Source organism: Perognathus longimembris, chromosome 16 (assembly GCF_023159225.1).
Source record: "Perognathus longimembris pacificus isolate PPM17 chromosome 16, ASM2315922v1, whole genome shotgun sequence".
Classification (NCBI taxonomy): Eukaryota; Metazoa; Chordata; class Mammalia; order Rodentia; family Heteromyidae; genus Perognathus; species Perognathus longimembris.
This window is the reverse complement of record NC_063176.1, coordinates 19,521,712-19,548,237: the sequence shown is the minus strand read 5'-3', so window position 1 is coordinate 19,548,237 and position 26,526 is coordinate 19,521,712. Positions and strand designations below refer to the sequence as shown.

Here is a 26,526-nt window from a genome sequence, read left to right as displayed (position 1 = left end):
TTTTTTGTTAGTCATGGGGCCTGGATAATATCCCTGAGTTCTTTCTTGCTCAAGGCTATCACTGTCCCTCTGAGCCACAGCTCCACTCCCATTTTTTTTTTTTTAATTTGTTTTGTTTTTGTTGCCAGTCTTGGGGCTTGGACTCAGGGCCTGAGCACTGTCCCTGGCTTCTTTTTGCTCAAGGCTAGCACTCTACCTCTTGAGCCACAGCACCACTTCCGGCTTTTTTCTATATATGTGGTGCTGAGAAATTGAACCCAGGGCTTCCTGTATACGAGAGCACTTTACCAGTAGGCCATATACCCAGCCCCTCTTCTCCCAGTTTTTATGTGGTTAATTGGAGATAGTCTCCCAAACTTTCCGGACCAGCTGACTTTGAATCTCGATCCTCACATCTCAGCTTCCTAAGTAGTTAGGATTACAAGCAGAAAGTTGTAAGAAAACAGAAATCAACATAGCTTTAGATAGTGTATCTTGACAGTGTGTGGGCAATGTGTTTCCTTCACAGAGAATGGTGCTCCAGTCCTTTTCCTTTCAAGTACTATGCTGCAGGTGACAGATATGGCTACTGCCCCCAGGCTAAACACTTCCTGAATAAACAGTTAATCTTTCCTATGCTTATTTCTGGCATACTTAAGGGCTTATATTAGCTGCCTTCTTGCTGTCATTGTTAATATTGTTAGTATTTACTGGTGCCCACCAATGATACAGACATCTTCTCATCTTCCTTAAGAGTCATGTAAATCAAGTGACAAGTACAAATGTCAACTGGGGGTGGGACGGGGAGGGAACAATGAAGAGCAGAGAAAGGGAATGTGAGTGGCTCTAGGTGGAAAGTTTTGACATAGTGGCTAAGAAAAGCCTCTCTGAGGTGGTGATACTTAAGTTCTGGGAAAAGTAATGAACTTTCTGTACTTAGGCTTTAGAAGAATTACTCCAGCGGCTGTGTTGGAAACAAGGAAGTGGGTAGGAATGAAGTAGTTATTTAAATATGTCAGTCTTATAAACTGTTTTGATAAGATAAAGTAGACATTCAAACCACCCCAGGTGGCTGACTGCTCAGAGTGGTCACTGTAGCTACCCATGGATGAATCTCTCAAAGAAAAGTCAGGCTTGGCTACAGTACATAAAAATTTTATTTGCTATTTAAATTCTTCTAAAACACAATGCTTTCCTAAATTAGAGCTTGTGGCTGAGGGTGATGGTTACAAAAAATAACAATATGCCCCAACTTCACATAAGAACTTTTTTCCCCCTGAAAAAATTCATTTTCCTATAGAGCAGGAAGACATTTATATAGCTGAGACACATATCAGGTTTTCTCTAAAGTGCCCAAACTCATCTGATTCCCGCAACTCTGGAGGACAATTATAAAAGGCAAAAGAATACATCAACTTAAATACTCAAGGACATCTCAAATCTCTAAGAGTGCCTAGTTTCTGAAACTAGAGATAATTTTGTGCTAGGAAACAGATGAATTACTTGAATCAAGGAAAATATGCTCTAAATCTTCATCTGGTTCTTCTTTAACATATTGTAACCAGCTATTCATTCAAATATAATAGTGTGGTTACAAGACCTGAGAATGTTTTAAAAATTATTTTCATAATTCCTAGATCAACTGTACTTGCTAATTTTCCTTTTTAGGTGCTGGGGATCACGCAGGGCCTTGCAATGCTAGGTGTGCTCTGCTGCTGAACTTCAGCCCCAGCCTGTGGTTTTTAAGGACAGTTATCTTATGATGCAGCTATGGAGCCCAGGCTGGTCTTGAATTCTAGGTCCTTCTGTTTCCACTTCCAGAATGCTAGGATTAAAGGTGTGTTACCACTCCTAGCTCATGGGCTAATTTCGACTATCTTTGTTTGTTTGTTTATTTGATCTGTCTTTTTTTCTTTCCATACATTTCCAAGGATGATTCCTAAAAAAATGATCATCCCTACTGTTCGGTTGGAGATAAATTTATGCCAACAATCTGCCGGACTGTGGATGTCTAGAGTGTAAATCTGTAAGAGAACAACACAAAGCTTCATTAGCACCTAGTCTGGTCTTTGGAGCATTTACAATAATCACATGAATACAGAAAAGGAAACTGAATTTAGTTACAGAATTTTAAATAATGGAAAACCCTTCTTATGTCTCAAATTATCTTCCAATGTAGAAAAACCTACCATCATTTTCGTTGGGAATTATCTAAGCTGTTTAAATTTATCTAGAACCTCTGGTTGATAGGCTTATAAGCCAAAAATGGCATGTTTTTGCTTATATGTGGAATTTAGACCTGCTGTGATAACAATAGCAATAAAGGGTACGTGTAGTATGGACAGTAAATCAGAGGTACAGGTGATGAACACGATCAAGGTACCTTACATCACACACACACGTACATACACATATATGTATACATATATATGTATGTATATATATGTATATGTGAAAGTATAATAAAACCTGCAAAATACCAAATACTGTTTGGAAAAAAAGGGAGGAGTAAAGGGGCAAAGGGAATATAATAGTGAGGGTGAACTGGATCAAAGTACATTGTACATATCTGGGAATACCACAATGAACTTTCTTGGTATAACTAGTGTACACTCCTAAGAAAGAAAGAAACATACCAAAAAACCCCTTTCTGGCTGAGAAATATGAGAATGCTTTGGAGGCAGGAGGTTATTTAAAAAAATCTGAAAGGCCAGCCAGACGCTGGTAGCTCCCATTAGTAATTCTTGCCACTCAGAAGGCTGAGATCTGAGGATCAGAGAAGCCAGCCCAGGCACAAAAGTCCAAGAGACTTATCCCTAGTTAATCATCAAAAAGCCAGAAATGGAGCTATGGCTCAAATGATAGAGTATTAAGCGTGAGCACAAGAGCTGAGGACAGCACTGTGGCCCTGAGTTCAGCCCTAAGGCCAGAATTTAAAAAAATTTGAAATGCCCCAACATCTAACAATGACATAGAGCTGACAGGACACCACATGTGGAAAACTTCCCACCTGTGATGAACTGTGTAAGAAATGTAGGCGCACTAAAAAATCATATAAAGTTATCTTCAGGCTATGGTAGTAACTGGAACATGAAATATTTATAAATGAATTTTGTGTTTAGACTCAGGTTTTATCCCAAAACTAAAAAAACAAAAAAATACCACCTCCTCCCCCCCCAAAAGCTAACAAACCAAAAGGCTTTCTGGTTCCCAGAGTTTCAGGCAAGGAATACTTAACTTACATGTAGAAAGTTCTTACAGACAATCTCAAGTCTGGTATCCTGGATCCTGGAATACTCACTCTCTGGGCCTAGCTTTATCTCTGGAGCAGTCCCTCTATTGCGAACAAGCTGGGCAGGACAACTCCATTTACCAATGAGTTTTATAAGAACCAAAATGTAGTACCCATAAAGTTCTAATCTCCCTCCATTGTCACAAGGGTATCCAGAGATCCAGAACTGTGGCTGGTGACCTGAACATATACTTTCCTTCTTCCCAGAGTAGCCTTGCAAATATACTGAGAAACCTCATGTGGCTGTTATTTATTTCCTGAAGCTTGGGAACTGACATCATCATCATCATCATCATCATCATATCATCATCATTATTATTATTATTATATTTGGCTCCAGTTCCGCGGGGTAACACTCTACCACTTGAACCATAACTCCACTTCCAGTTGGTTTTTTTTTTTTTTTTGTAGTTTATTAGCAATAACAGTCTCATAGGCTTTCCTACTTGGGCTGGCTTTGACCCATGATCTTCTCAGATCTCAGCCTCTTGAATAGCTAGGTGCGAGCCACTGGCGTGCCTGGCCAGAAAGGGATGCTGAGAAACTCAGAGGAAAACAGTGAAATCCTGGGAGTCACCAACTCATCTAATTTAGAATTCACGGTGATTCACAGTAAGGAAAGCAAGGCAGTGGACAAAGTATATCAGGTGTTGGTTTCCTCATCCATGTTTTACAAGACTTGCCTGCACTGACAAGTAATATGCCCTAATCTGTAAAACACAGATAAGCTACATACAGCTCACTAATATCCTATAGCCTATTAAAAGAAAAAACCAGCACTATTGATACAGATGTAATCTATTTATTAGCAAATGATTTATCTAAATTAGATTTTATTCATCCATTTAGTGAGTCAACAATGTAGACTCCCAAGGTAAGCTTCTGGGGAGGGATATATACTGGTTAAGGTCCAGCTTTTGAGGCAGTGCCTAGAAGGTTAGCATTTTATGTTGCATATGTCACAAGTTTCTATGCCAGTGGAACCCAAACTTCTGAATTAGTATGCCAACATCACCAGGAACCCAGAAGAAAGAAAGAAGCTGGGCGTCCATTCACACCTGTAATCCTTGCCACTCACAAGGCTGAGATTGGAGAATCATGGTTCAAAGCCAGCCGAGGCAGGAAAGTCTGTGAGACTTTTTTTTTGGCCAGTCCTGGGGCTTGGACTCAGGGCCTGAGCACTGTCCCTGGCTTCTTTGTGCTCAAGGCTAGCACTCTGCCACTTGAGCCACAGAGCCACTTCTGGCCGTTTTCTGTATATGTGGTGCTGGGGAATTGAACCCAGGGCCTCATGTATATGAGGCAAGCACTCTTGCCACTAGGCCATAGCCCCAGCCCCTGTGAGACTTTTATCTCTAATTAATAAGCAAAAAGCTAGAGGTGGAACTAAGGTTCAAATGGTAGAGCACTAGCCTTGGCACAAAAGCTCAGAAGTGCTTAGGCCCTGAGTTCAAGCCACAGGTCTGGCACACAAACAAAAAAAAGTTGTTCTTCAGTTTGCTTTTTGGGTCAAATAATAATTCAACTCAAACTATAAGCCTCAGATAGTGTTAAAAATTTCCCAGACATACCAGCTGCAGTTCAGAAAATTCAAGCCAATTCTAGGTTCCGATTTACATCCTTTTTTTTTTTTTTTGTTTTTTTGCCAGTCCTGGGGCTTGAACCCAGGTACTAAGCACTGTCCCTGCCTTCATCTTGCCACAGTGCCACTTCTGGCTTTTTCTATATATGTGGTGCTGAGGAATCGAACCCAGGGCTTCATGTATACAAGGCAAGTACTTTATCACTAGGCCATACTCCCAGCTTTGATACCATTTTCTCTAAAAATAATATAGCTAACTTTTTTATATAACTTGGGCCAGAGAGGGGACAATTCAAGGCAAGCCAAGCCAAATAGTTGTTTCAAAAGTCCTTTGCCTTGTAAATCCACGTGGCACTTGCTTAAGTAATCGTTACAATTTATACTCAAGAAAAGTGAGGGGAAAGTAAGCAAAGGTCAAACCTGGTGAGCCAGGTGGGCTCCGGCGGCGACCAGGGCCGTGTAGTAGGGCGCAGTCTGAGCGCTGTTCACACCCACCAGGCTCAGGGCTCCCAGCATGGCCACACTGAAGCCACTCAGCCACTGCTTCGTGTTTTCTCTGAACAGCAGTGCTGTGGACTTCAGACCAATCAGAGCATCGTCTTTCTTGTCCTAATATGGAAAATAATAAATGTCACTGATAATCACATTCCATGAAATCCACATTTATTCTTTAGCAGTATATCTTAGTAGTTTTTTTTAACAGTCACAAAGTTGTACAGCCATCACTCCTTTCTGTAGAAAAATGTCTGTAGAAGAAGGAGCATGTGGGGGGGCGGTTGAGGAGGAGGGAAGGTGGGAGAAAAATGGGGGGGGGTAACATATTGCACAAAAAAATGTACTCACTACCTAACGTATGTAACTATAACCCTTCTGTATGTCACCTTGATAATAAAAATAATTTTAAAAAAGGAGCATGTAGATATATTGCAAGCTGTGAAATAAACTGTTTAGGAGTGACCATGTAGGCCAAATCAAAGTTAAATGCTACCGCTAAAACCAGTATCCCGTTGCAATTCTATACACCATTCTGTTTCCTATACTCATGTGACTTTGAACTACACTTTAAATATATTAGGATTAAAAACTATTAATTCTTCACATTGCTTCTTCAAGTCTCAAAAGTATCTTGTACATTTAGTTTCAATCTTGATAAAATCATATAGCATAAAAATGTTCATTATATAATCATGTCCATTACACATTTCACTTGTTTTTTTTACAAACATAATTATGTATCTACTTATTTATTTTAATTATTCTAAAGTAGCTGTACAAAGGGGTTTCAATTCAACATGTCCGTTTGTGAGTACAATGCATCTTAATCAATGTTACCCTTTCATCATTTTCTCCCATCTCTCCCAACCCACAATCCCCTTAATTCACCTAGTTCTATTCTCTTTCTCTCACACACAGAGTCTCTCTCCAATCCTGTCTCATTTATTCCTTTCCTCATCCATCAGTCCTTTCTCTTTAAGCAAAGAGAGGTCATACACATTAGCTAAGCTCTACCTCTTGAGCCACACTTGGATCTTTTGTTTGTATTTTGTTTTTGACATGGGTCTCTTTAAGCTGGGATGGGCTTCAAACATGTGGTCCTCTGCTTATGCCGTGAGTAGTTGGAGGGGAACATGGGGCCATCATCTAATGGTTTATGTCTTAAGCTCAGAATCAGGCAACCCTAAGACCAAATCTTCGCTAGGCTACTTGGATGCTCTGTGGCGCTGGGCAAGTGACTGACTACTCTCTGGACTTGAAATAATAAAAATTCCTATCTTAAAAAAAAGGGATTACATGGGGCTGGGGATATGGCCTAGTGGCGAGAGAGCTTGCCTCGTATACATGAGGCCCTGAGTTCGATTCCCCAGCACCACATATACAGAAAATGGCCAGAAGTGGCGCTGTGGCTCAAGTGGCAGAGTGCTAGCCTTGAGCAAAAAGAAGCCAGGGACAGTGCTCAGCCACTGAGTCCAAAAGCCCAGGACTGGCCAAAAAAAAAAAAAGGGATTACAATTGTGTATGACCACACCTAGCTCAAAAGCTGGAGGCTCGAGCTCAAGGCCTCTCACTCTTTGTACTTTTCCCTCACAATTAGCATTCTACCTCTCTGCCACACCACTTCTGCTTTTTGGCGGTTAAAGGGAGATAAAATTGTCTCTAACTTTTCTTCCTTGGTGGTTTCTCACCACAGTCCTTAGATTTCAGCTTCCTGAGTAGCTAGAATTATAGGTGTGAGCAACAGGTGCCGGAAATAAAAATCTAGGTCTTGACAGTACTCTCACAAATAGCTGCCTGATCTCCTCACCCCCATAACTATCTTCTGAAATCAGGACTGTATGTACTATTGGTGGTTGCCTGGCTGAACCTAGCCAACATTTGCAGGTAGACAGCTTTGTAAAGGCTTTTGAGAGTCAGATATAAATTAAAAAAAAAGTTAAGTGTGTGTTTAGTATATCTGTTTTCTCCTTCCAGACTGCAGTTGCCTTGGGCGTGTAAGCTGTCTAGTTTCCATGAGTCTATGGTATTTTACTGAAGAAGTTAATCTAAGTGAATATAACTTTCCTAATCACTGCTTCCAGTCTTTTGGTATCTCTCCTCAACTACTGTCAAGCTTTGCTTTGGAACTGAGGCTGATTACAGATTGGCTTCTTCATATATTACACACAGGTAGTGAAGTGACAAAAACAGGATGAAGAAGACAGGATGAAATCCACACTGATGAAACTGTAACCTCTTTGTACATCACTTTGACAATAAATAAGAAAAAAAATCTACACTGAAACTCTAGAAAAAGAATTTCATTATATCATGGAATAGTATTTCTGGAAATGGTCTCGCTACAATGCCCAGACTGGCTTTCAACTTACTCTGCTAGCCTAGGCTGGTCTTGAACTCATGATTCTCCTGACTCAGTTCATGACTGCAGGGATTACAGGCATGTACCACTATGCCTGGCTTTCTGATACATTCTTTAAGTAAATAATTGAGAACACACAGCCCTATTTTTAAAAAGTACTGGTAAAAATATTTTTTAAAGCTCACGAATATGTCTATACCTCCCCAATTGCAATAATGAATGCGACAATTAATTTAATTTGGCAATCACTTTACAATGAAATATCAAATCATGAGTCATAGCTCAAGTTATGTAGAGCACTTGTCTAGATGGCAGAGCACTGGGTTCAACCTCAAGACTACAAAAACAAAAATGAAAACAAAAGCACATTATTGTGTTGGAGGATAACAAGGGAGCCTAATAAGGACAAGGCCCACCAAAAAAACAATAGCAACAAATGGAACCCCCTGAAACAAAAAATATCTAATTATCACACTATATAAGCTCAAACATATACTTTGGCAAGTGCCAACTGTACCTCAATAAAGCTGAAAAAAAATATCAATGGAAAAGTCATAAGCCAAGAAAAGCAAACAGAGGAGTTCCGCAAATTAAACTTACAACAAAATAGTACCAAGAGCTATAAAAATGTTTATATTTTCAACTCAGTAGTACAACTCTTTAAAATTCACCTGAAAACTCATAAGACATGAAGTGATAATGATTAGAATATTATTATTTGCTACTGTGAAACTCAGGAACAACTTATATGGCCAAACTAGACACAGGATTAAATTTAAATCATTATGGAGCTTTTATGCCACTTTAGCACAATGATTACAAAGAATGGGTTAAATCATGGGGAAATGTTTCTAACAAAGTGAAAAAAGATCTGCCCGAGACAATGATTAGAGGCAAACACAGAGGGACAAGACAATGTTTAAAGGTAAAAATCTAGAGACAATGGACTTGAACCTGTGCTCTGAAACCAATTAGCTATATGACATAGACAAGTTTTTCTCCACGTTTTCCAAGTAAAATGAAGACTATGTAAGCCCTTTCTTTGCAGGCTACTATGGGATTAAACTGTTATTGCTAAAATATTTGTAACAGCACTTTCCATAAAGTAAAAAGCATTTAAATGCCTACAAATAAAATAAAATAAAACTGCAAAAGTGTAAGTCATAAGCCAACATTGGCTTTTTGGTAAACACACAAAAAACACAAAACACATATTCTGTTGGAGCTATGGAACTATGATTTTCTTCTTACAATAAAAAAATTTCCCTTTAATTTGGTTCTTATTTTTAAGTTTTTAGAGAAGAATACCTAACAGAAAGAGAGTGAAGGAAGGAGTAACATTGTCCAAAAAGAAATATACTCATTACCTGATTTATGAGACCGTAACCTCTCTGTACATCATCTTTATAATAACAATAAAAAATTAATTAAAAGAAAACAATACCTAAACCAAAGTTAAGAAAAACACAGATTTTCTTTACCTGATGGGCATAAATGGTATCATATATCAGTGTCCACACAACTCCAGAAAAATAAAGAGGCAAGCACACAGATGGATCACAAGAGCCCTTGACAGCAGACCATCCAAGCAATGCTCCCCAGTTAAAAGTCAACCCTATAATTGACAAAACAAAAAAGGGCTAAAGTCAAAATGTATTTCAGCATTCCACAAGGAAGGAGAGAGAGGGTCAGCATGTATTAAGTGCTTGCTGTGTGCTAGGCTCTGGGCATGATATTGTCTATGTTCTTTTACCTTACAAAAAAGGAAACAGGCTAACAGAGTTTAATTAGTAATTAATTAAGGAATAGTTCCCAGGGCCTCAATCTCTGGGTTGGCACTTGGGCCATACCTCCACTTCTGACTTTTTGCTGGTTAATTGGGGGTAAACGTATCTCAGATTTGTCTGCCAGGGACAGCTTTAAGTCTCAATCTCAGCCTCCCGAGTAGCTAGGATCACTGGTGTGAGCCACCAGTGCCTGGCCCTTTCCCCTCTTATGCTGCCTATTTCCACCAAGTATAGTCCTCTTCCACTCGCACTCTGTGCGGCAGTGACCTGCTTATCTGCTGTCTCTTCTAGCTCCTTAAAGATGGTGACTGGGTTTTAGTTATTTTTAATTTTCAAGTTCCTTCTGTAGGTCCTGGCACTATGTACAAGTTCAGTAAATGTCTAAAGCTTTTGAAATACTGCTATAGACAGGAACTGCTTATGCTCCTTCTGCTAAAGATTCCTAGGTCATTTGAGACTGTACTTTTTAACCTTTTTAATAATGAAAAGGAAAGGCACAGAGAGAGGAAAGAAATAGGAACTTAGAAAAGATAAATATTCCATCATAGCTTTCCCATTAAGTGAGGTCCTCATCAATTTTTTGGAAAATGTTTTGGTTCTTTTATGGGGCAAGCACTTTTGCCACTAGGCCATATTCCCAGCCCCGTTTTGGTTCTTTTATTACTAGAAAAACGATTCAAAGAACTAAGATTGCTCTAAAAACACAATATTCTAGACATACAACACAAAATCTGGGACATTTTTGGGGGATAAAGTTTGACTTACCTACCTACTTGCCCCTCTTTGCCAACAAATAACATTGAATATGTATCTTTAGATTGCATATGTATCTTTAGATACTAGGCAAAGTATAAAGAATATCTTTTTTTCTAGTCACTTACAATTTACTAAGGGGATAAAAAGGAGGCAGTCATTAGATTTTTGTTGAATGAAATGAGTAATGAGTAAGAATGACAGCACTAGAGTGCTGTGGAAGCTCAGAGAAGACTCGTTTTCCAGAGAGGTTGAAGGATGACTCTACAGAATAGGGACTAAGCTATAACAGACACTTTTAACCCTTGTTCTCCTGCCCCAGAATGCTGCCCAAATTCTTTTTTTGCTTGGTTATGGGGCTTGAACTCTGGGCCCGGGCGCTGTCCCTGACCTTTTCAGCTCAATGCTAGTGCTCTACCACTTTGAGTCACAGTGCCACTTCTGGTTTTCTGGTGGTTAATTGGAGGTAAGAGTCTTACACTTTCCTGCCTGGGCCGGCTTTGAACCACGATCCTCAGATCTCAACCCTCTGAGTAGCTAGGATTATAGGCGGGAGCCACCAGCACCTGGCTCCAATTTTTTTACAATACCTAAAAGTCAACAATCTCTTCATGACCTGCCTAGAGTTTTAAAAAGCACTTCAGAAAACAGTAAAAATGATGATAATAATCTTAATAAATATGCAAGATTTCTTAACTAATAATAGTAGCTAATTGCCCTCCTTAAAATATAACAATTTATTCTTGGCTCAGGAAATTTCACAACTGACCTTAGATTTCATTTCTGTCTATATACATATGATATATAGGAGTATGGCTAGAGAGCATCAAAGGAAATACTTAGCTATTTCCAGCTTACCCAAGGCTAACTGAGGCCAGTATGTGATTCTCTTCATTAGTGGGTAAGTGATGACGAGAAGTAAGGATGCTGCCCCCAGAGCTATACTGAAAACAGAGAAACACTGCATCAATGTCACCATCATGTGGAAAATCACTGTTTGATATAAGTATCCTAACTGGAAGATATGCTCCACTTCAGGAATAGTTATGCAAAATTATCTTCCTAGACTTTGACTTTTCCTATTGAAAAGAATGTTGGGGGGGAGGGGGCTGGGAATATGGACTAGTGGCAAGAGTGATTGCCTCCTATACATGAAGCCCCGGGTTCAATTCCTCAGCACCACATATATAGAAAATGGCCAGAAGTGGCGCTGTGGCTCAAGTGGCAGAGTGCTAGCCTTGAGCAAACTGAAGCCAGGGACAGTGCTCAGGCCCTGAGTCCAAGGCCCAGGACTGGCAAAAAAAAAAAAAAAAAGAATGTTAAGGCACAGAGGAACTCTAAAGCAGTAGCCAAACATCTCACTTTGTAAAAGGACTCTTCTACCTGAGACAGGAAACCACTGGGGAGGCCTGGGAACCATAGGGGATTGTTGCCTCTTACTGCTGAGGGGACACAGTGGATATAATCTAAATCCTACTCAATTTTTTTTAAGCTGTTTCCTAGCTACACTGTTTATGGAAATACCAGGACCAGTTTATGTTTGTGGTTTGGGGGAAAATTATTTGTGTTTGGGAGAATGTTGTGTGTGTGGGGTTGAGTTGTAGGGTTATTTTCTAATTTTTTTTTTTTTTTGTACATTTGGGGCAGTGACAATAAATAAACCCCCTTTAAGACAAAAGAATTATTTGGAAAACATTTTTTTTTTTTTTTTTTTTGCCAGTCCTGGGCCTTGGACTCAGGGCCTGAGCACTGTCCCTGGCTTCTTCCTGCTCAAGGCTAGCACTCTGCCTCTTGAGCCACAGCGCCGCTTCTGGCCGTTTTCTGTATATGTGGTGCTGGGGAATCGAAGCTAGGGCCTCGTGTATCCGAAGCAGGCACTCTTGCTACTAGGCTATATCCCCAGCCCCTGGAAAACATTTTTAAGTTTTACAAAACTAACAAACAAAATACTAACTAACATATACCACACTTTCATATATTAGGTACTATTTTTTGTTTTTTGAAATAGGATCTCACTCTGTAGCTCAAGTTAGTGCTGACATTACCATGCAACCCAGGCTGCCCTTGAACTCATGATCTTCTTGCTCTGCCTACCAAAGGCTAGGAGTATAGGCATAAGACCCCATATCTGACTCACCAGGCTCCATCAGAACATTTTACATTGTCAACTTGTTACAACGTATATAATGATCCTAGAAGGGAGCTAGTTTTATTCTTATTCACTTTTATACACAAGGAAACGGAGGCATAGAAAGTTTTTTGTGTGTGCGTTTTGGTCCTGGTGTTTGAATCTAGGGCCCTAAGCTTTTCAACTCCAGGATAGCACTCTACTACTTGCGCAATAGCTCTACTTCTGGCTTTTTGGTGGTTTAATTGGAGATAAGCATATCAAGGACTTTCTTGCCTAGGCTGGCTTTGAACCTCCATCCTCAGATCTCAGCCTTCTGAATAATTAGAATTATAGTTTGAGAATGCCAAGCAAACACTCTAACACTGAGCTACATCCTCAGTTCCCAAAGTATTCTGAGTACAGCCTATAACCAATAAATACTAATACCTCTAAACTGTTTTCAAACCCTGTGGTGTCTAATAAACTGTAAAGTACTAATAGAGAATTCATTAGTCCCTCCTTATATTTACAAGGTGCTACTTTTCATGAAAAGGAAAGTAACTATATACATGTAAGCTATTCTTAGGTATCTAAGAACAAGTTCAGCTAGCACTATTCCCTTCAAGAATAATCTTCCAAGGGGTTTTCTTGTTATTGATGCTATCAAGGCAAGGCATATATGTAATAAAGCCTACTGTACAAAATCATGCCCAGCTGGGATTATGGCCTAGTGGCAAGAACGCTTGCCTCGTATACAAAATCATGCCCACTGCTGGCATATCCCTCCTTTAAAAAATTTTGCTCCCTCTCTGAAACACTTCATAAGTAGCCCTCTAAAGCACAAAAATATAACTGCGTGTCTGTCTACAAAACACTAGAGTAGGCCTCTCACCTCTTCCTTGTCATTTGGATTAGACAGTTGCTGGAAAAGAGAGTTTCTGCTTCTGCAAACAAGTAGAGTTATTTTGGCTTCCATACATGTCAGGGAGAACTGTCAGTATATATATAAAATTACACACAGACATGGGGCTCTTGCAAAGTGACCTGTTCCTTTAGAGAACATACAGTATAGGGGGCTGGGAATATGGCCTCGTGGTAAAGTGCTTGCCTCGTATACATGAAACCCTGGGTTTGATTCCTCAGCACCACATAGAGGGAAAAAGCCAGAAGTGGCGCTGTGGCTCAAGTGGTAGAGTGCTAGCCTTGAGCAAAAAGAAGCCAGGGACAGTGCTCAGGCCCTGAGTCCAAGCCCCAGGACTGGCAAAAAACAAAACAAAATAAAAAAAGAACATACAGTACAAATACTGAAGGCAATTCAGAATAAATTAATGCTGATTTCTTAACTCCTTTTGCCAAAAGCGTTCGTGAAGCAGATTTTACAAAGTTACTGTTTTTATATTTGTTAACTTACAAAAATGCTCCAATAAACATTGACTTGGTATAAATATTTCTACTTCTTTCTCTATTTTAAAAGAGCAATTTTTACACATAGTTATGTAGAACACATTTAATAACCCTGTAGTAATTCCAAAAATACCTGTAGTAATTCAGACATAGAAGAACACCCAGTGCCAAGGTCAGTTGTCCTCCGAGAAAAACAAAGGATTGGAAAGTTGAAATGTCTCCAGCAGCTATTGGGCGATTTGCTGTTCTTGTAACCTTAACACAGGAAAAGAATACCTTAGCTTCACATAATGACTATTCATTTATTTAAACATTTAAGTCAAAGAGACTGGTAGGCACTAAGGCACAAATGTGTACAGACTGAAACCAACATTTGAAGTACTTCCAAGAAATCAAATTGCATATTTAAAATAGTTTTTGAAAAAGCTAGCTATTCCCACTATCCATTACCTCCCTTTTCAGAAATTTAATTCTATGGTCAAGGTGATATACAAAGGGGTCACAGTTACATACATAATATAGTGAGTACATTTCTTGTTAAACTTTGTTACCCCCTCCCCCAGTTTTCTCCCACTTTTCCTCCCTCCCTAATCCCTGCCCTCCAAGTTCTACAGTTCATTTCCAACATATGTCTCATTCCCTTTTAACTTCTCATCCTTACCTCAAAACAAAACAGAACAATTTGTCTAGGTTAGAAATACTTATGTTCAGTCAGGCTGCCTGCCACCAGTAATCCTAGCTATGCAGGAAGCTGAGATCTGAGGATTGAAGCTAGCTCAGGCAGGAAATCCATGAGACTGTTATCTCCAACAAAATTCCAAAAACTGGGAAGTATAGGGCAGTAGCTTGAGCAAAAAGGCTAAGGACAGCACTTAGTCTCTGAGTTGAAGCCCTAAGCCTGGCCAAAAAAAAAAAAAAAAAAAAAGCTCAATTTCCACCATTTACATGGAGAAATAAGGTATAATGGTGAGAATTCTTAGGAAAGAGAAGAGAACAATATTGGATAAAGCAAATATCACATACAAAGGTTTTGAGCATGGGAAACATTAGAGAATGCAGACCTAAAAAGAAGCCAGATGGAGCTAGTTTTTAGTCGAGGACTTCTAACACCATGTTGGCCAGGTAAAATCATGTGAGCATGTGGACAGAGCAAGTGAACAGACCATTTGCACTAGCTGCAGTTTCCTTCATGAAATGGGATTACCCTATATTCAACCACAAAGAGAGAACACATCCATATTTACAATACTACTGGAAGAACTCAGGATTTGCAACATTAGATCCAATTCCATCATTTACTGAATAGATAAACTTTGGTAAATCACTGAACCTCTCCCAGTCTTAGGTTACTTTCCTGTTGAAAGAAAAATTGAGGAAAAAGGAATATGAACACTTATTTTATAGAGCAAATATACTGCCTGAGGCATACAAATATGCAGTAATTGTTATATATCACTAAGCTAACATGTTTTTATATGATTGATACAAAACATTACAAAAACAGCCTGTCGAACAAATCTAGCCTTCTACCAATTTTTTGTATGGCTGATGAGCTAGGAATGGTTTTAAGATACTTTTTAAATGATATTTCTTGAAAAAGAATAACATAATAAGGAAATAATATGAAATTCAACTTTGGTATTCATAAATAGGAACATAGCCATGCTCATTCCTTTTAATACAATCTATGGCTATTTTGTCACTCAAAGACTTTACTAATTGCAATGAAGATGATACGGATCACAAAGCCTAAAAGCTTTGCTAACTGGTCATTTATAGAAAGTGTTTGTTGAGATTGTATTTCGATTGTATTTCTTTTTTTCTTTTGTCATTTGTGGGAATTGATTATAGGCAGGAGCCACCAGGGCCAGCTCCCGTTTCTTAGGCTTGAACTCAGGGCCTGGGCACTGTCCCTGACCTTTTTTGCTCAAGGCTAGTACTCTACCACCCTGAACCATAGTGCCACTTCCAGTTTTCTGATGGTTAATTGGCGATAAGAGTCTCACAGACTTTCCTTTCCTGGGCTGGCTTCAAACTGCAATCCTTGGATCTCAGCCTGTGAGTAGCTAGGATTACAGATGCGAGGCACCCACACTGGGCTGGTATTTCTATCACGCTTCACTATACCACACAGCAGCTTCTTAAAAACTGTGGGCAATGATTGATCCTAGTGTGAGTAACAGTGCTAGATTTTACCTGACTTCCTTCCTAAAACTTTAAATTGAAATAATGCTTGTATTTGTTTCCGGATATTACCATTATTCCAGTAAGTATTCTAGGAGTTCCAATTGAGAAATTTCACTGAAACCTCAGCCATTCACAAATTCTTAAAATTTCTACTGAAACCACAGCAGAGTCTTGTGTTTCCCAGATACTAGGAAGAATAAAGGCAAGGCCAGTCTTACTATATTACTTTGCCTCTTTAGTACATAATGATCTAGTAAATTGGAAAGCTGCAATCAACAAGTACTTCAAGAAGAATGAAAATGAAGTAACATGAGGATCAAAACACATCCTATGAAATCAGAGTATTCATAGTTTACAAGAGTACATACATCATTAATACCTGTGAGCTCACATTATTTCAAAGTTCTTAAAATTTTTTAAATTGTTATTATTATGTAGTCATTCATACAAAGGAGTTACAACTCCATAAGTCAGGTTATTTCATAGTTTTTAGCCTAAGCAGGCTGGTAAATTATTAACACAACATTGACAAACACACTTAACCCATGGACTCTAAATGACTATCTTTAGCATATTAACAATTGACACAACATGCAAGGTGCTACATAAAACCCTGGGCCATAATGTCTTTCATAATGAATTTATTGCCTTTTAAGAAATTCAAGTAAGCATTATAATTAAGCCAAGCCCAACTCATCCTTTAAAAAAAAAGATATGAAAGAATTTAGATGAGCCAAACTTCCTCAATAACTCTGAAGGAATGCACTTTTGTAGCATGAAAACACATACCCCGGACTGCATTAGTATGAGAAAAGTGGCAGGAGGCTGGATCTAAATCATCTCCCTTTTAGTTCTTGACAGAAAAGTCAAGCATGATAAACATATTTTATGTGCTACTTCTAATCTGTGTATATTCTTTGCTGAAATATCATTATCTATATTCTAACAAGATTTTATTTCTTTAGTTTTCAAGGTTCTTTATTTTCTCTTAGTATCTTGCCTTTTAATCCTCTTTAGTCTTTCCAGCTCATTCATTTTTGATGAAGTCTAATTTAGCAACATTCCTTTATGGATTATGCTTTTAGTATTTCTATCCTGCTGCTTAAAAACTTTAAAATTTTCTTTAGTTTTCAGAGGTTTAATTATGATATATCTTGATATAGATTTCTTTACCATGTTGAGAGGTTTCTCACCTTCTCAAATGCTGGGCTTGCCAGTGGCTCATGCCTGTAATCCTACCTACTCAGGAGATTAAATTTTGAAGACTGTGGTTTGAAGCCAGGCCAGGCAGGAAAGTCCACGAGACTCTTATCTCCAATTAACCACCAGAAAACTAGAAGTGCTGCTGTGGCTCAAAGTGGTACAGTGCTAGCCTTGAGTGAAAAAAACTCAGGGACAGTGCCCAGGCTCTGGGTACAAGCCCCACTACCAAAAACAAAAACAACAACCCAACAAACTTGCGATACTGCTTCATACATACTCTAAGTAGCTGGGACTACAGGTATGTACCACTATACCAGGTATTTTTTTCTATCTCTAGTTTATTGCTTCTTTTTTTGACCAGGTCATTCTGCTATTGAGCCTAGCCATTAAGTCTGCATTGCACCATCTCCACTTTTCCATTCATGTTTTACTGCTCACTGAAGCATACTTAAGATAATTGCTTGTTTTTTCTTGGTATTAGAGTCTGAACCCAGGGCCTCACATTTGCTTGGCTTGCTTCCTTGGTTGGTGCTCTACCACTTAAGCCAGGCCTCTAGCTTAGTTTTTTTTTTTTTTGCCAGTTCTTTTGTAGATGGAGTCTTGCAGACTTTTCTGACGGGGCTGGATTAAAAAAAAAAAAAAATATATATTTATTTATTGTCAAAGTGATGTACAGAGGGGTTACAGTTTCATATGTATGGCAGTGAGCATATATTTCTTATCCAAATTATTACCTCCTCCCATACGCGCGCCCCCCCCCTGCTTTCACCCCTCCCCCCAGGGCTGGATTTTAACAGCAATCTTCTGGACCTCAGCTTCCTGAATAGCTAGAATTATGGGCAGGAACCAGCAATGGCGAGCTGTAATTATTGTTTTAAGAATCTTTTTTTTTTTTTTTTGCCAGTCCTGGGGCTTGGACTCAGGGCCTGAGCACTGTCCCTGGCTTCTTTTTGCTCAAGGCTAGCACTCTGCCACTTGAATCACAGCGCCACTTCTGGCTATTTTCTGTATATGTGGTGCTGGGGAATTGAACCCAGGGCCTCATGTATACGAGGCAAGCACTCTTGCCACTAGGCCATATCCCCAGCCCCTGTTTTAAGAATCTTTATCAGATAACATCGTCACCATTTTGACCATTCCTGTATTGACTTCCCTAGTTCTGATATGATACATGACTTTTAATCAAAGTTTAGAAAATTTGAGTATTATGATATAAGACTATGGCTCTCACTTAAACTGTTTCAGCTGTTTTTTGATACTGCTCTGGCAGGGTAAGAGGGTGGAGATGTTGCCAAATTATTACCAGGTGAAGTTAACAATAGTCTTTTGTTGGGGCTTTCTTTTTTTTTTTGGCCAGTCCTGGGGCTTGGACTCAGGGCCGGAGCAATGTCCCTGGCTTCTTTTCGCTCAAGTCTAGCACTCTGCCACTTGAGCCACAGCGCCACTTCTGGACGTTTTCTGTATATGTGGTGCTGGGGAATCGAACCCAGGGCCTCATGTATAAGAGGCAAGCGCTCTTGCCACTAGGCCATATCCCCAGCCCGGGGCTTTCTTTTTTTATTTTGGCCAGTCCTGGGCCTTGGACTCAGGGCCTGAACACTGTCCCTGGCTTCTTTTTGCCCCAGATAGCACTCTGCCACTTGAGCCATAGCGCCACTTCTGGCTGTTTTCTGTATGTGTGGTGCTGGGGAATTGAACCCAGGGATTCACGTATACAAGGCAAGCACTCCTGCCACTAGGCCATATTCCCAGCCTGTTGGGGCTTTCTTTTGTTTGTACCCATCGATGTTACCAGGTTGCTATACTTTAGTTCCAAGATAAACACACACAAGGAAAAAAAATTCAGAAACTTCAACCACGTTGTTGGGTACTTAGGTTCCTAGACAATCATTTTTTCTCTGGTCTTTTAAATGACATGTATATGTACATATATGTATATATATATATATACACACACACACACAATATACATATATATGTATGTCCAGGAATTTTAGTTGTACTAGAAAGAATAGGGAAAAATGTCTATTCCATCTCCAGCACACAAGTCAAAATCAATGGAACTAGGAGATAATAGTCAAAAATGTTAAGAATGGAATAACAACTCTGAAATTACAATTTTGCATTTCATCTTCAAATTTCCTATAACCAAGGTCATATAAGTCTTAGTTTTTCTAGGCTCCCAACAACAAACTGTTTTTCAAAAAAATATTCACTTGTTTACACAGATCAATTCCTCACAAATTAATATTAATTTATAGCACTAATTTTCATTTTCTAGCCTATATTGAGCTAGCAGGTTATTTTTTTTTTAAAATAAAAGGGATTGATAAACTACTCTACATGTTCAAGAATTATTCTTTTTTTTTGGCCAGTCCTGGGCCTTGGACTCAGGGCCTGAGCACTGTCCCTGGCTTCTTTTTGCTCAAGGCTAGCACTCTGCCACTTGAGCCACAGTGCCACTTCTGGCCGTTTTCTGTATATGTGGTGCTGGGGAATCGAACCCAGGGCCTCATGTATACGAGGCAAGCACTCTTGCCACTAGGCCATATCCCCAGCCCCTCAAGAATTATTCTGATGTCTCCTTCACATGTATACAGAATGAAAAGCTGGGGGCTGGGGATATGGCCTAGTGGCAAGAGAGCTTGCCTCGTATACATGAGGCCCTGGGGTTCGATTCCCCAGCACCACATATACAGAAAACGGCCAGAAGTGGCACTGTGGCTCAAGTGGCAGAGTGCTAGCCTTGAGCAAAAAGAAGCCAGGGACAGTGCGCAGGCCCTGAGTCCAAGGCCCAGGACTGGCAAAAAAAAAAAAAAAAAAAAAAAAAGGGCTGGGGATATGGCCTAGTGGCAAGAGAGCTTGCCTGGTATACATGAGGCACTGGGTTCGATTCCCCAGCACCACATACACAGAAAACGGCCAGAAGTGGCACTGTGGCTCTAGTGGCAGAGTGCTAGCCTTGAGCAAAAGGAAGCCAGGGATAGTGCTCAGGCCCTGAATTCAAGGCCCAGGACTGGCCAAAAAAAACAAAACAAAACAAAACAGAATGAAAAGCTGATCAAGATTGGGGACATTCAAATGAACAAAGTGTACATTTGCTGGCACAAATGGAGGCATCCCAGCTATGTTGGTGTGGTATAGAGATGCTTTACCATCTGGCTCAGGCCACTTCTCCTCCGCGTGCTATCCTCCACCCACACAGGTAGTTGCAGTTATCGAACACAATAAAGTTTATTTCACTTACACCTCCATTCCCTGCACTCTCCAACCCTCTCTATTTTGGCCAGCTTGCTTTGATGGAGTTCAAAGCTCACTCCCTCCTAAGCTTGAAAGTTCTTTCTGGTCATCTACCCGAGGTTCAGGGAGGTGGTTCTCAGTAAGTTCCCAGGTATATACTATTCTCATGACATTGCCACTTTATTTTAACAGGAAAGCCTATGATTAGGCATGTTCTTCATGTAACTCTAGAATCTTAGTCCCTGGGTCTTATAGACAGCAAGTACTCAAGAAATAAGCAACATGAATGTGACATTTTTATAAAACATTATAAACGTGGGCCTTAAGGAACTTTTTTTTTTGCCAGTCCTGGGCCTTGGACTCAGGGCCTGAGCACTGTCCCTGGCTTCTTCCCGCTCAAGGCTAGCACTCTGCCACTTGAGCCACAGCGCCGCTTCTGGCCATTTTCTGTATATGTGGTGCTGGGGAATCGAACCTAGGGCCTCGTGTATCCGAGGCAGGCACTCTTGCCACTAGGCTATATCCCCAGCCCCTCTTAAGGAACTTTTTGATTATATGAGAGATAACTAGGGGTAATCACTTTTCTGATATAACTTTATATATTTACTATGGTTTTTTTTTTTTCAATTCAAAGTTCACCTGAGTCATTTACTCAGGCACTCAATGATCATGTACTTATGGCACAGTTGGTAGAATAAAGGACAAATAACATGGGCCCTTCCCTTGAGAGAATATGGTCTGTTGAAGTAGTAGTTAAACCCAGGTACTAAAATATGCATAGCAAATAATCTAGAGGTATATAATGCTGCAAACTGTCAGCTGCAGTTTTCTCTGGAAGCCCAGGGAGAAGGAAAGACTTGCACTTTCTATCTTTTGCATTTCTGTGCATTCGTTTGAGAAATAATAACAGTAGTTCCTCTTTACCATGAGGAATACATTCTAAGAACCCCAATGGATGCCTGGAATCACAGATAGTACTAAACGCCAAGTACACTATCCTTTTTCCTATACATACATATTTATAGTAATGTTTAATTTATGAATATCATTTTATAAATTAGGCCCAGTAAAAGATTACCTAAAAGTCAATAATAAAATTATCATAACAATACACTAAAAAAAGTTCATATTGCTACTCAGAAGGGTGCTTAAAACTTATACTTGTTGGGCTGGGGATATAGCCTAGTGGCAAGAGTGCCTGCCTCGGCTACACGAGGCCCTAGGTTCGATTCCCCAGCACCACATATACAGAAAACGGCCAGAAGCGGCGCTGTGGCTCAAGTGGCAGAGTGCTAGCCTTGAGCTGGAAGAAGCCAGGGACAGTGCTCAGGCCCGGAGTCCAAGGCCCAGGACTGGCCAAAAAAAAAAAAAAAAAAAAAAAAAAAAAAAAAAAAAAACTTATACTTGTTTATTTCTGGAACTTTACATTTGAATTGTGGGTAAATGAAAAGTTTAAATACAAACAGGATCAAGGAGGGATTCCTACATAGCCAATACTAAAAGGTTCAAGTTAAGATTAATCAATGAACAACTGATTTACATAAGAATCATTAGGGACCACTTAATTACTGCTAGTTTTGAACGTCTTTGTGAGAATAGGGCTGGCACTGATACAGCAGTAACAGAAGCCTAGGAGATGGGGGTCACACTTTTCTGTGTTCCTATGGAAACTTTGCATATTTGTTTTCTATGGATTTTTACTCACTTTTCCAACATGCTATAAAGAGTGCCCCTTGGATGCTGAGCAAGCTTTTGTAGCTTGTACAATGGCGGCAAGGGCCAGAAGCTTTGTGTTGGGACCTGTTTTGAAAATAAAGTATCTTGGAATAAAAAAAAAAAGAAAGAAAGAAAAGTCAGGCACAAAAATAGATGTTATAAGAAGGGATGGTGTATCTTTTGGACACTAAAAACACTGGGTGTGCTAGGCACTGGTGGCTCATGCCTGTAATCCTAACTACTCAGGAGGCTGAGATCTGAGGAGGATCAAGGTATGAAGCTAGCCCTGGCAGGAAAGTCCATGAGACTCCAACTAACCAGTGGGAAAAAAAAACAAAACCAGGGGGCTGGGGATATGGCCTAGTGGCAAGAGCGCTTGCCTCGTATACTTGAAGCCCTGGGTTCGATTCCCCAGCACTACATATACAGAAAGTGGCCAGAAGTGGTACTGTGACTCAAGTGGCAGAGTGCTAGCCTTGAGCAAAAAGAAGGCAGGGACAGTGCTCAGGCCCTGAGTCCAAGGCCCAGGACTGGCAACAAACAAACAAAAAAACCCGGCAGAAATGGAGCTGCGGCTCAAGTGGTTTGGGGTACTAGCCTTGAGCAAAAAGTTCAGGTACAGCACCTGGGCCCTGAGTTCAAGCCCCAAGACTAGCACCAAAAAAAAAGGTGACTGTCCAGTGCTCCTGGCTCCCACCTACAATCCTAAATACTTAGGAGGTTGAAATACAAGAATTGGGGTTCAAAGCTAGCCCAAGCAGAAAATTCCTCCAGACACCCAAAACTAATAGAACTTGAGATGTAGCTCAAATGGTAGAGGTACCAGCTGTGAGCCAAAAAGCCACATGGGAACATGAGGCCCTGTGTTCAAGCCCCAGTGAAACTTTTTCACTGAAAATATTCAGTGAGAGTTAATTTTAACTCTAAGCTTTCACAAGTCCTTTATCTTTAGCTCTCAATTTCTTCATTCACTTTGTGAAAATAAAGTACACACCTTGCCCTGTGGCTATTCTTGTATTAAGAAACTGCACTTTACAACCCCCAGCTATTCATCTGATACCAACCAGCACCTTATACTGCATTGTAGGTAAGAGAACCAAAGACCTGCCTGGTTGCTTTATGTGGCATTTGAAAGTAATGCCATCAAGGTACACTGTAGAACTGAAAGGAGCTTCTCTGTTCCTCTCCAGGACGAAACTACCTTTTTATCGTAGTCACGGTCCCACATGTCATTAATAGTACAGCCTGCTCCACGCATCAGGATAGCTCCAGTGCCAAAGAGGGATAACATGTACCAGTCTGGGAAGCAACCTGGCTCAGCTGCCAAACCAATGCTCCAGGTACATGGCAAATACAGTAGCCAGGTCCCTAAGCAAAAGTAAAAAGACAAAAAGGTACAAATTCAAGTCAGTTTTAAACCATATGCATTGTTTAATTACATGCTCCAAAGAAAAACACTATAAGCAAAGTTAAAACAAACACACACCTAACAAACCTGGGAAAATAACTCTGCAACTTGTATTACAAAGGACTGTTCTCACTAATGTGCAAAGAATTCCCACAAAGAAAAGAATAGTAGTCCAATAAAGAAATGTACAAAAGACACAATAAAAGTTCATATAAAAGAAATACAAGGAAATGGCTCAAACATACAAAGCTTTGAGAAACACACATGAAAACTACATTCTTGTAAGAACATTTTTCACCTATTAGATTGGCAAAGTTCAAAGTCTTATAACACTCTCTGGGAAGTTGGATAGTCTCATGCATTTTTAGATGAAGCTATAAAATAGCCTGCTTACAGAAGACAATTTAAAAACTATGCTGCACATGCATACACACACATAACAAATATGTGTTATTTGAATGTTAGTATGTTCACACACTGACACAATTCAGAAAAGCCACATTATGACTGATAGCAGCTGTTTCTCAGAAGGGAACTATTTTAAGAGATAATGTGGGAGAACACATTACCCCAGAACTTTCTGAATTTTCTGTCATGTGCATATACTATATACTTCATTTAGTAAAACCCTTTTCTGTTAATATGCCTGATATGGCCCTGAGAAAGAGGGAGTATAACTTTGTACCGAATGGTTTACAGTTACATACACTAATAACCTAGTTCTTATTTGTGTGGGGGCTTTGAACTATATACTTTCTACGCAGCACTCATCACTTAAGCCTTGCCTCTCAGCCTTTGGGCTTTACTTATTTCTCAGATAGACTCTTTTTGCCTGGGTGGGCCCTGAACCATAGTTATTCTATCTCATCTGCCCCCACATAGCTGGGATTGTAGATACTACTATACCCTGTTAATATTTTGTTGATGGGGTTTCACTAACTTTACTCCACTAGGCTGGCCTTGAACTTTGACCTTCCTGATATCCAACTATTAAGTATCTAGGATTATAAACAGGAGACATCATACTCTGCCTAATTCTTAACCCTACATCTTGAAGCTAAAAGCAAATAGACAGTACAGATGAGAGACTTTACATCCTACCTATCCTATCAAAAAGCAAGTGTTTCAAAGTTTATTGATAAGGAGTAGTAGATAAGTTCTAAGTTTTACTTACTTAGGGACAGAGAAAAAGGATTTGCATATAAAAAATCAAATCCTACATAAAAATGTTAAAATGGCTGAAGTCTATAAGCATGTTTAAAGCTTGATTCATACACAAATATTTATGAAGTATATAATCCGTGCCAGTACTGTGCTAGACACAGTATATAATGGCGACTGAAGGCTAGTTTCTGCCTCACAGCTTATAAATAAAAATAGTTAAGCAATAACAATAAAAGGTCAATCCAACAGGATAATAACAAGGTGCTATAAGGACACAAGACCTAACCATGCCAAGTTATTTGGGAAGGAAGTAAATAGGAGGGAGTACTCTTTACCTGACTTCTGTAACTGCAACCCCTCTGTAAACCACCTTTATAATTTTTTCTTTCAAACAAGAGGAATGAGAGAAGCTATTCCAATGAGGGTTTAAACTTACAAAGCAGAAAAGATGAGAAGCCTCAAGAAAAATCCTTGAGGAACCACCATCCCAGTACCTGAAATCAGATATTCCTGGACAGACTAATCTTTAGTGTGTCCATTTAAGGCAAGAGTAGCTAACATTTATTTAATGTTCATGAGGTATCACACAATGTTCTAAATACTTTATATGTACAACCTCATCTAATTCTCAACATCTTTAGGGAAAAAGTACTATGAAGAACTTCAACATACGGGGCTGGGGATATAGCCTAGCGGCAAGAGTGCCTGCCTCGGATACACGAGGCCCTAGGTTCGATTCCCCAGCACCACATATACAGAAAATGGCCAGAAGCGGCGCTGTGGCTCAAGTGGCAGAGTGCTAGCCTTGAGCGGGAAGAAGCCAGGGACAGTGCTCAGGCCCTGAGTCCAAGGCCCAGGACTGGCAAAAAAAAAAAAAAAAAAAAGAACTTCAACATAGAGATGTGAAAGAGAGAGAGGTTACATAAAATAACAGGACTATTTCCTTTATGCTGGAGGTACCAGTAGAGTTCCCCAGGGACACAGGAGTATCTGATACTGTCCTCCTGGGCTAGAACGGCGAATGTTTAGGTATATAATTTGCTTGGTGCAACTAGAAGTGAAGGGTCCACAAAAAAGAAAAAAAAATTCTAGAGCAGGGTATATAACCACCTATAGAAAATTTTCCCAGGAGCAAAATGTCTTTGACCACGAGCCTATATTGTCTTTTAATTTTAAACTGTTATTACAAAGGCAATGTTACAGTTATACAAGTCAGGTTAAGAGTACATTTCTTTTTGGACAATGTCACCCCCTTCCCTCATTCTCTTCCAGTTTTTCCATCCTGTCCTTACCCACATATTGTACAGTTCATTTTCAGCATAGTGTCTAGTGAGTACCACTGCTACATTTGTTCACCCTTTGTCCTTCCATTTCAATCACAAGCCTATATTTTAAGTACTATGTATACTTCCTGATATGAATTTGTAGAATTCTCCTGTAGATGAGGAAGATTTCTATAGATAAGGGGAAAATCACACAGACCTCTTAATTCTGTCTGCCACTTATAAGCTGAGTGACACTAGACACTAAAGTATCTGAAGATGTAAATCCTGGTTTCATCTGTAAATGAGGGAAAAGAACATTTACCTCAAAGGGTTGTAATAAGATGACAATATTAACAATAATGGCTATAAAAACAACAGATACAGGGGCTGGGGATATGGCCTAGTGGCGAGAGAGCTTGCCTCGTATGCATGAGGCCCTGGGTTCGATTCCCCAGCACCACATATACAGAAAATGGCCAGAAGTGGCGCTGTGGCTCAAGTGGCAGAGTGCTAGCCTTGAGCAAAAAAGAAGCCAGGGACAGTGCTCAGGCCCTGAGTCCAAGGCCCAGGACTGGCAAAAAA

At 39.8% G+C, this 26,526-nt stretch overlaps 1 protein-coding gene across 1 annotated transcript in view; it reads right to left on the bottom strand.

Moving 5' to 3' along the window:
- Positions 1-1,118: 1,118 nt before the first annotated feature.
- The window catches only part of Coq2 (coenzyme Q2, polyprenyltransferase), a 28,820-nt gene continuing 3,412 nt past the window's right edge, over positions 1,119-26,526 (bottom strand). Inside the window, exons 2-7 of the mRNA XM_048364261.1 lie at positions 23,309-23,475; positions 13,895-14,016; positions 11,106-11,191; positions 9,189-9,322; positions 5,274-5,462; positions 1,119-2,003 (exon numbers count right to left, since the gene is read on the bottom strand). Of these exons, the coding sequence (XP_048220218.1) occupies positions 1,836-2,003; positions 5,274-5,462; positions 9,189-9,322; positions 11,106-11,191; positions 13,895-14,016; positions 23,309-23,475 (866 nt within the window). The 3' untranslated portion in view covers positions 1,119-1,835. The remainder of the gene's footprint in view (positions 2,004-5,273; positions 5,463-9,188; positions 9,323-11,105; positions 11,192-13,894; positions 14,017-23,308; positions 23,476-26,526) is intronic.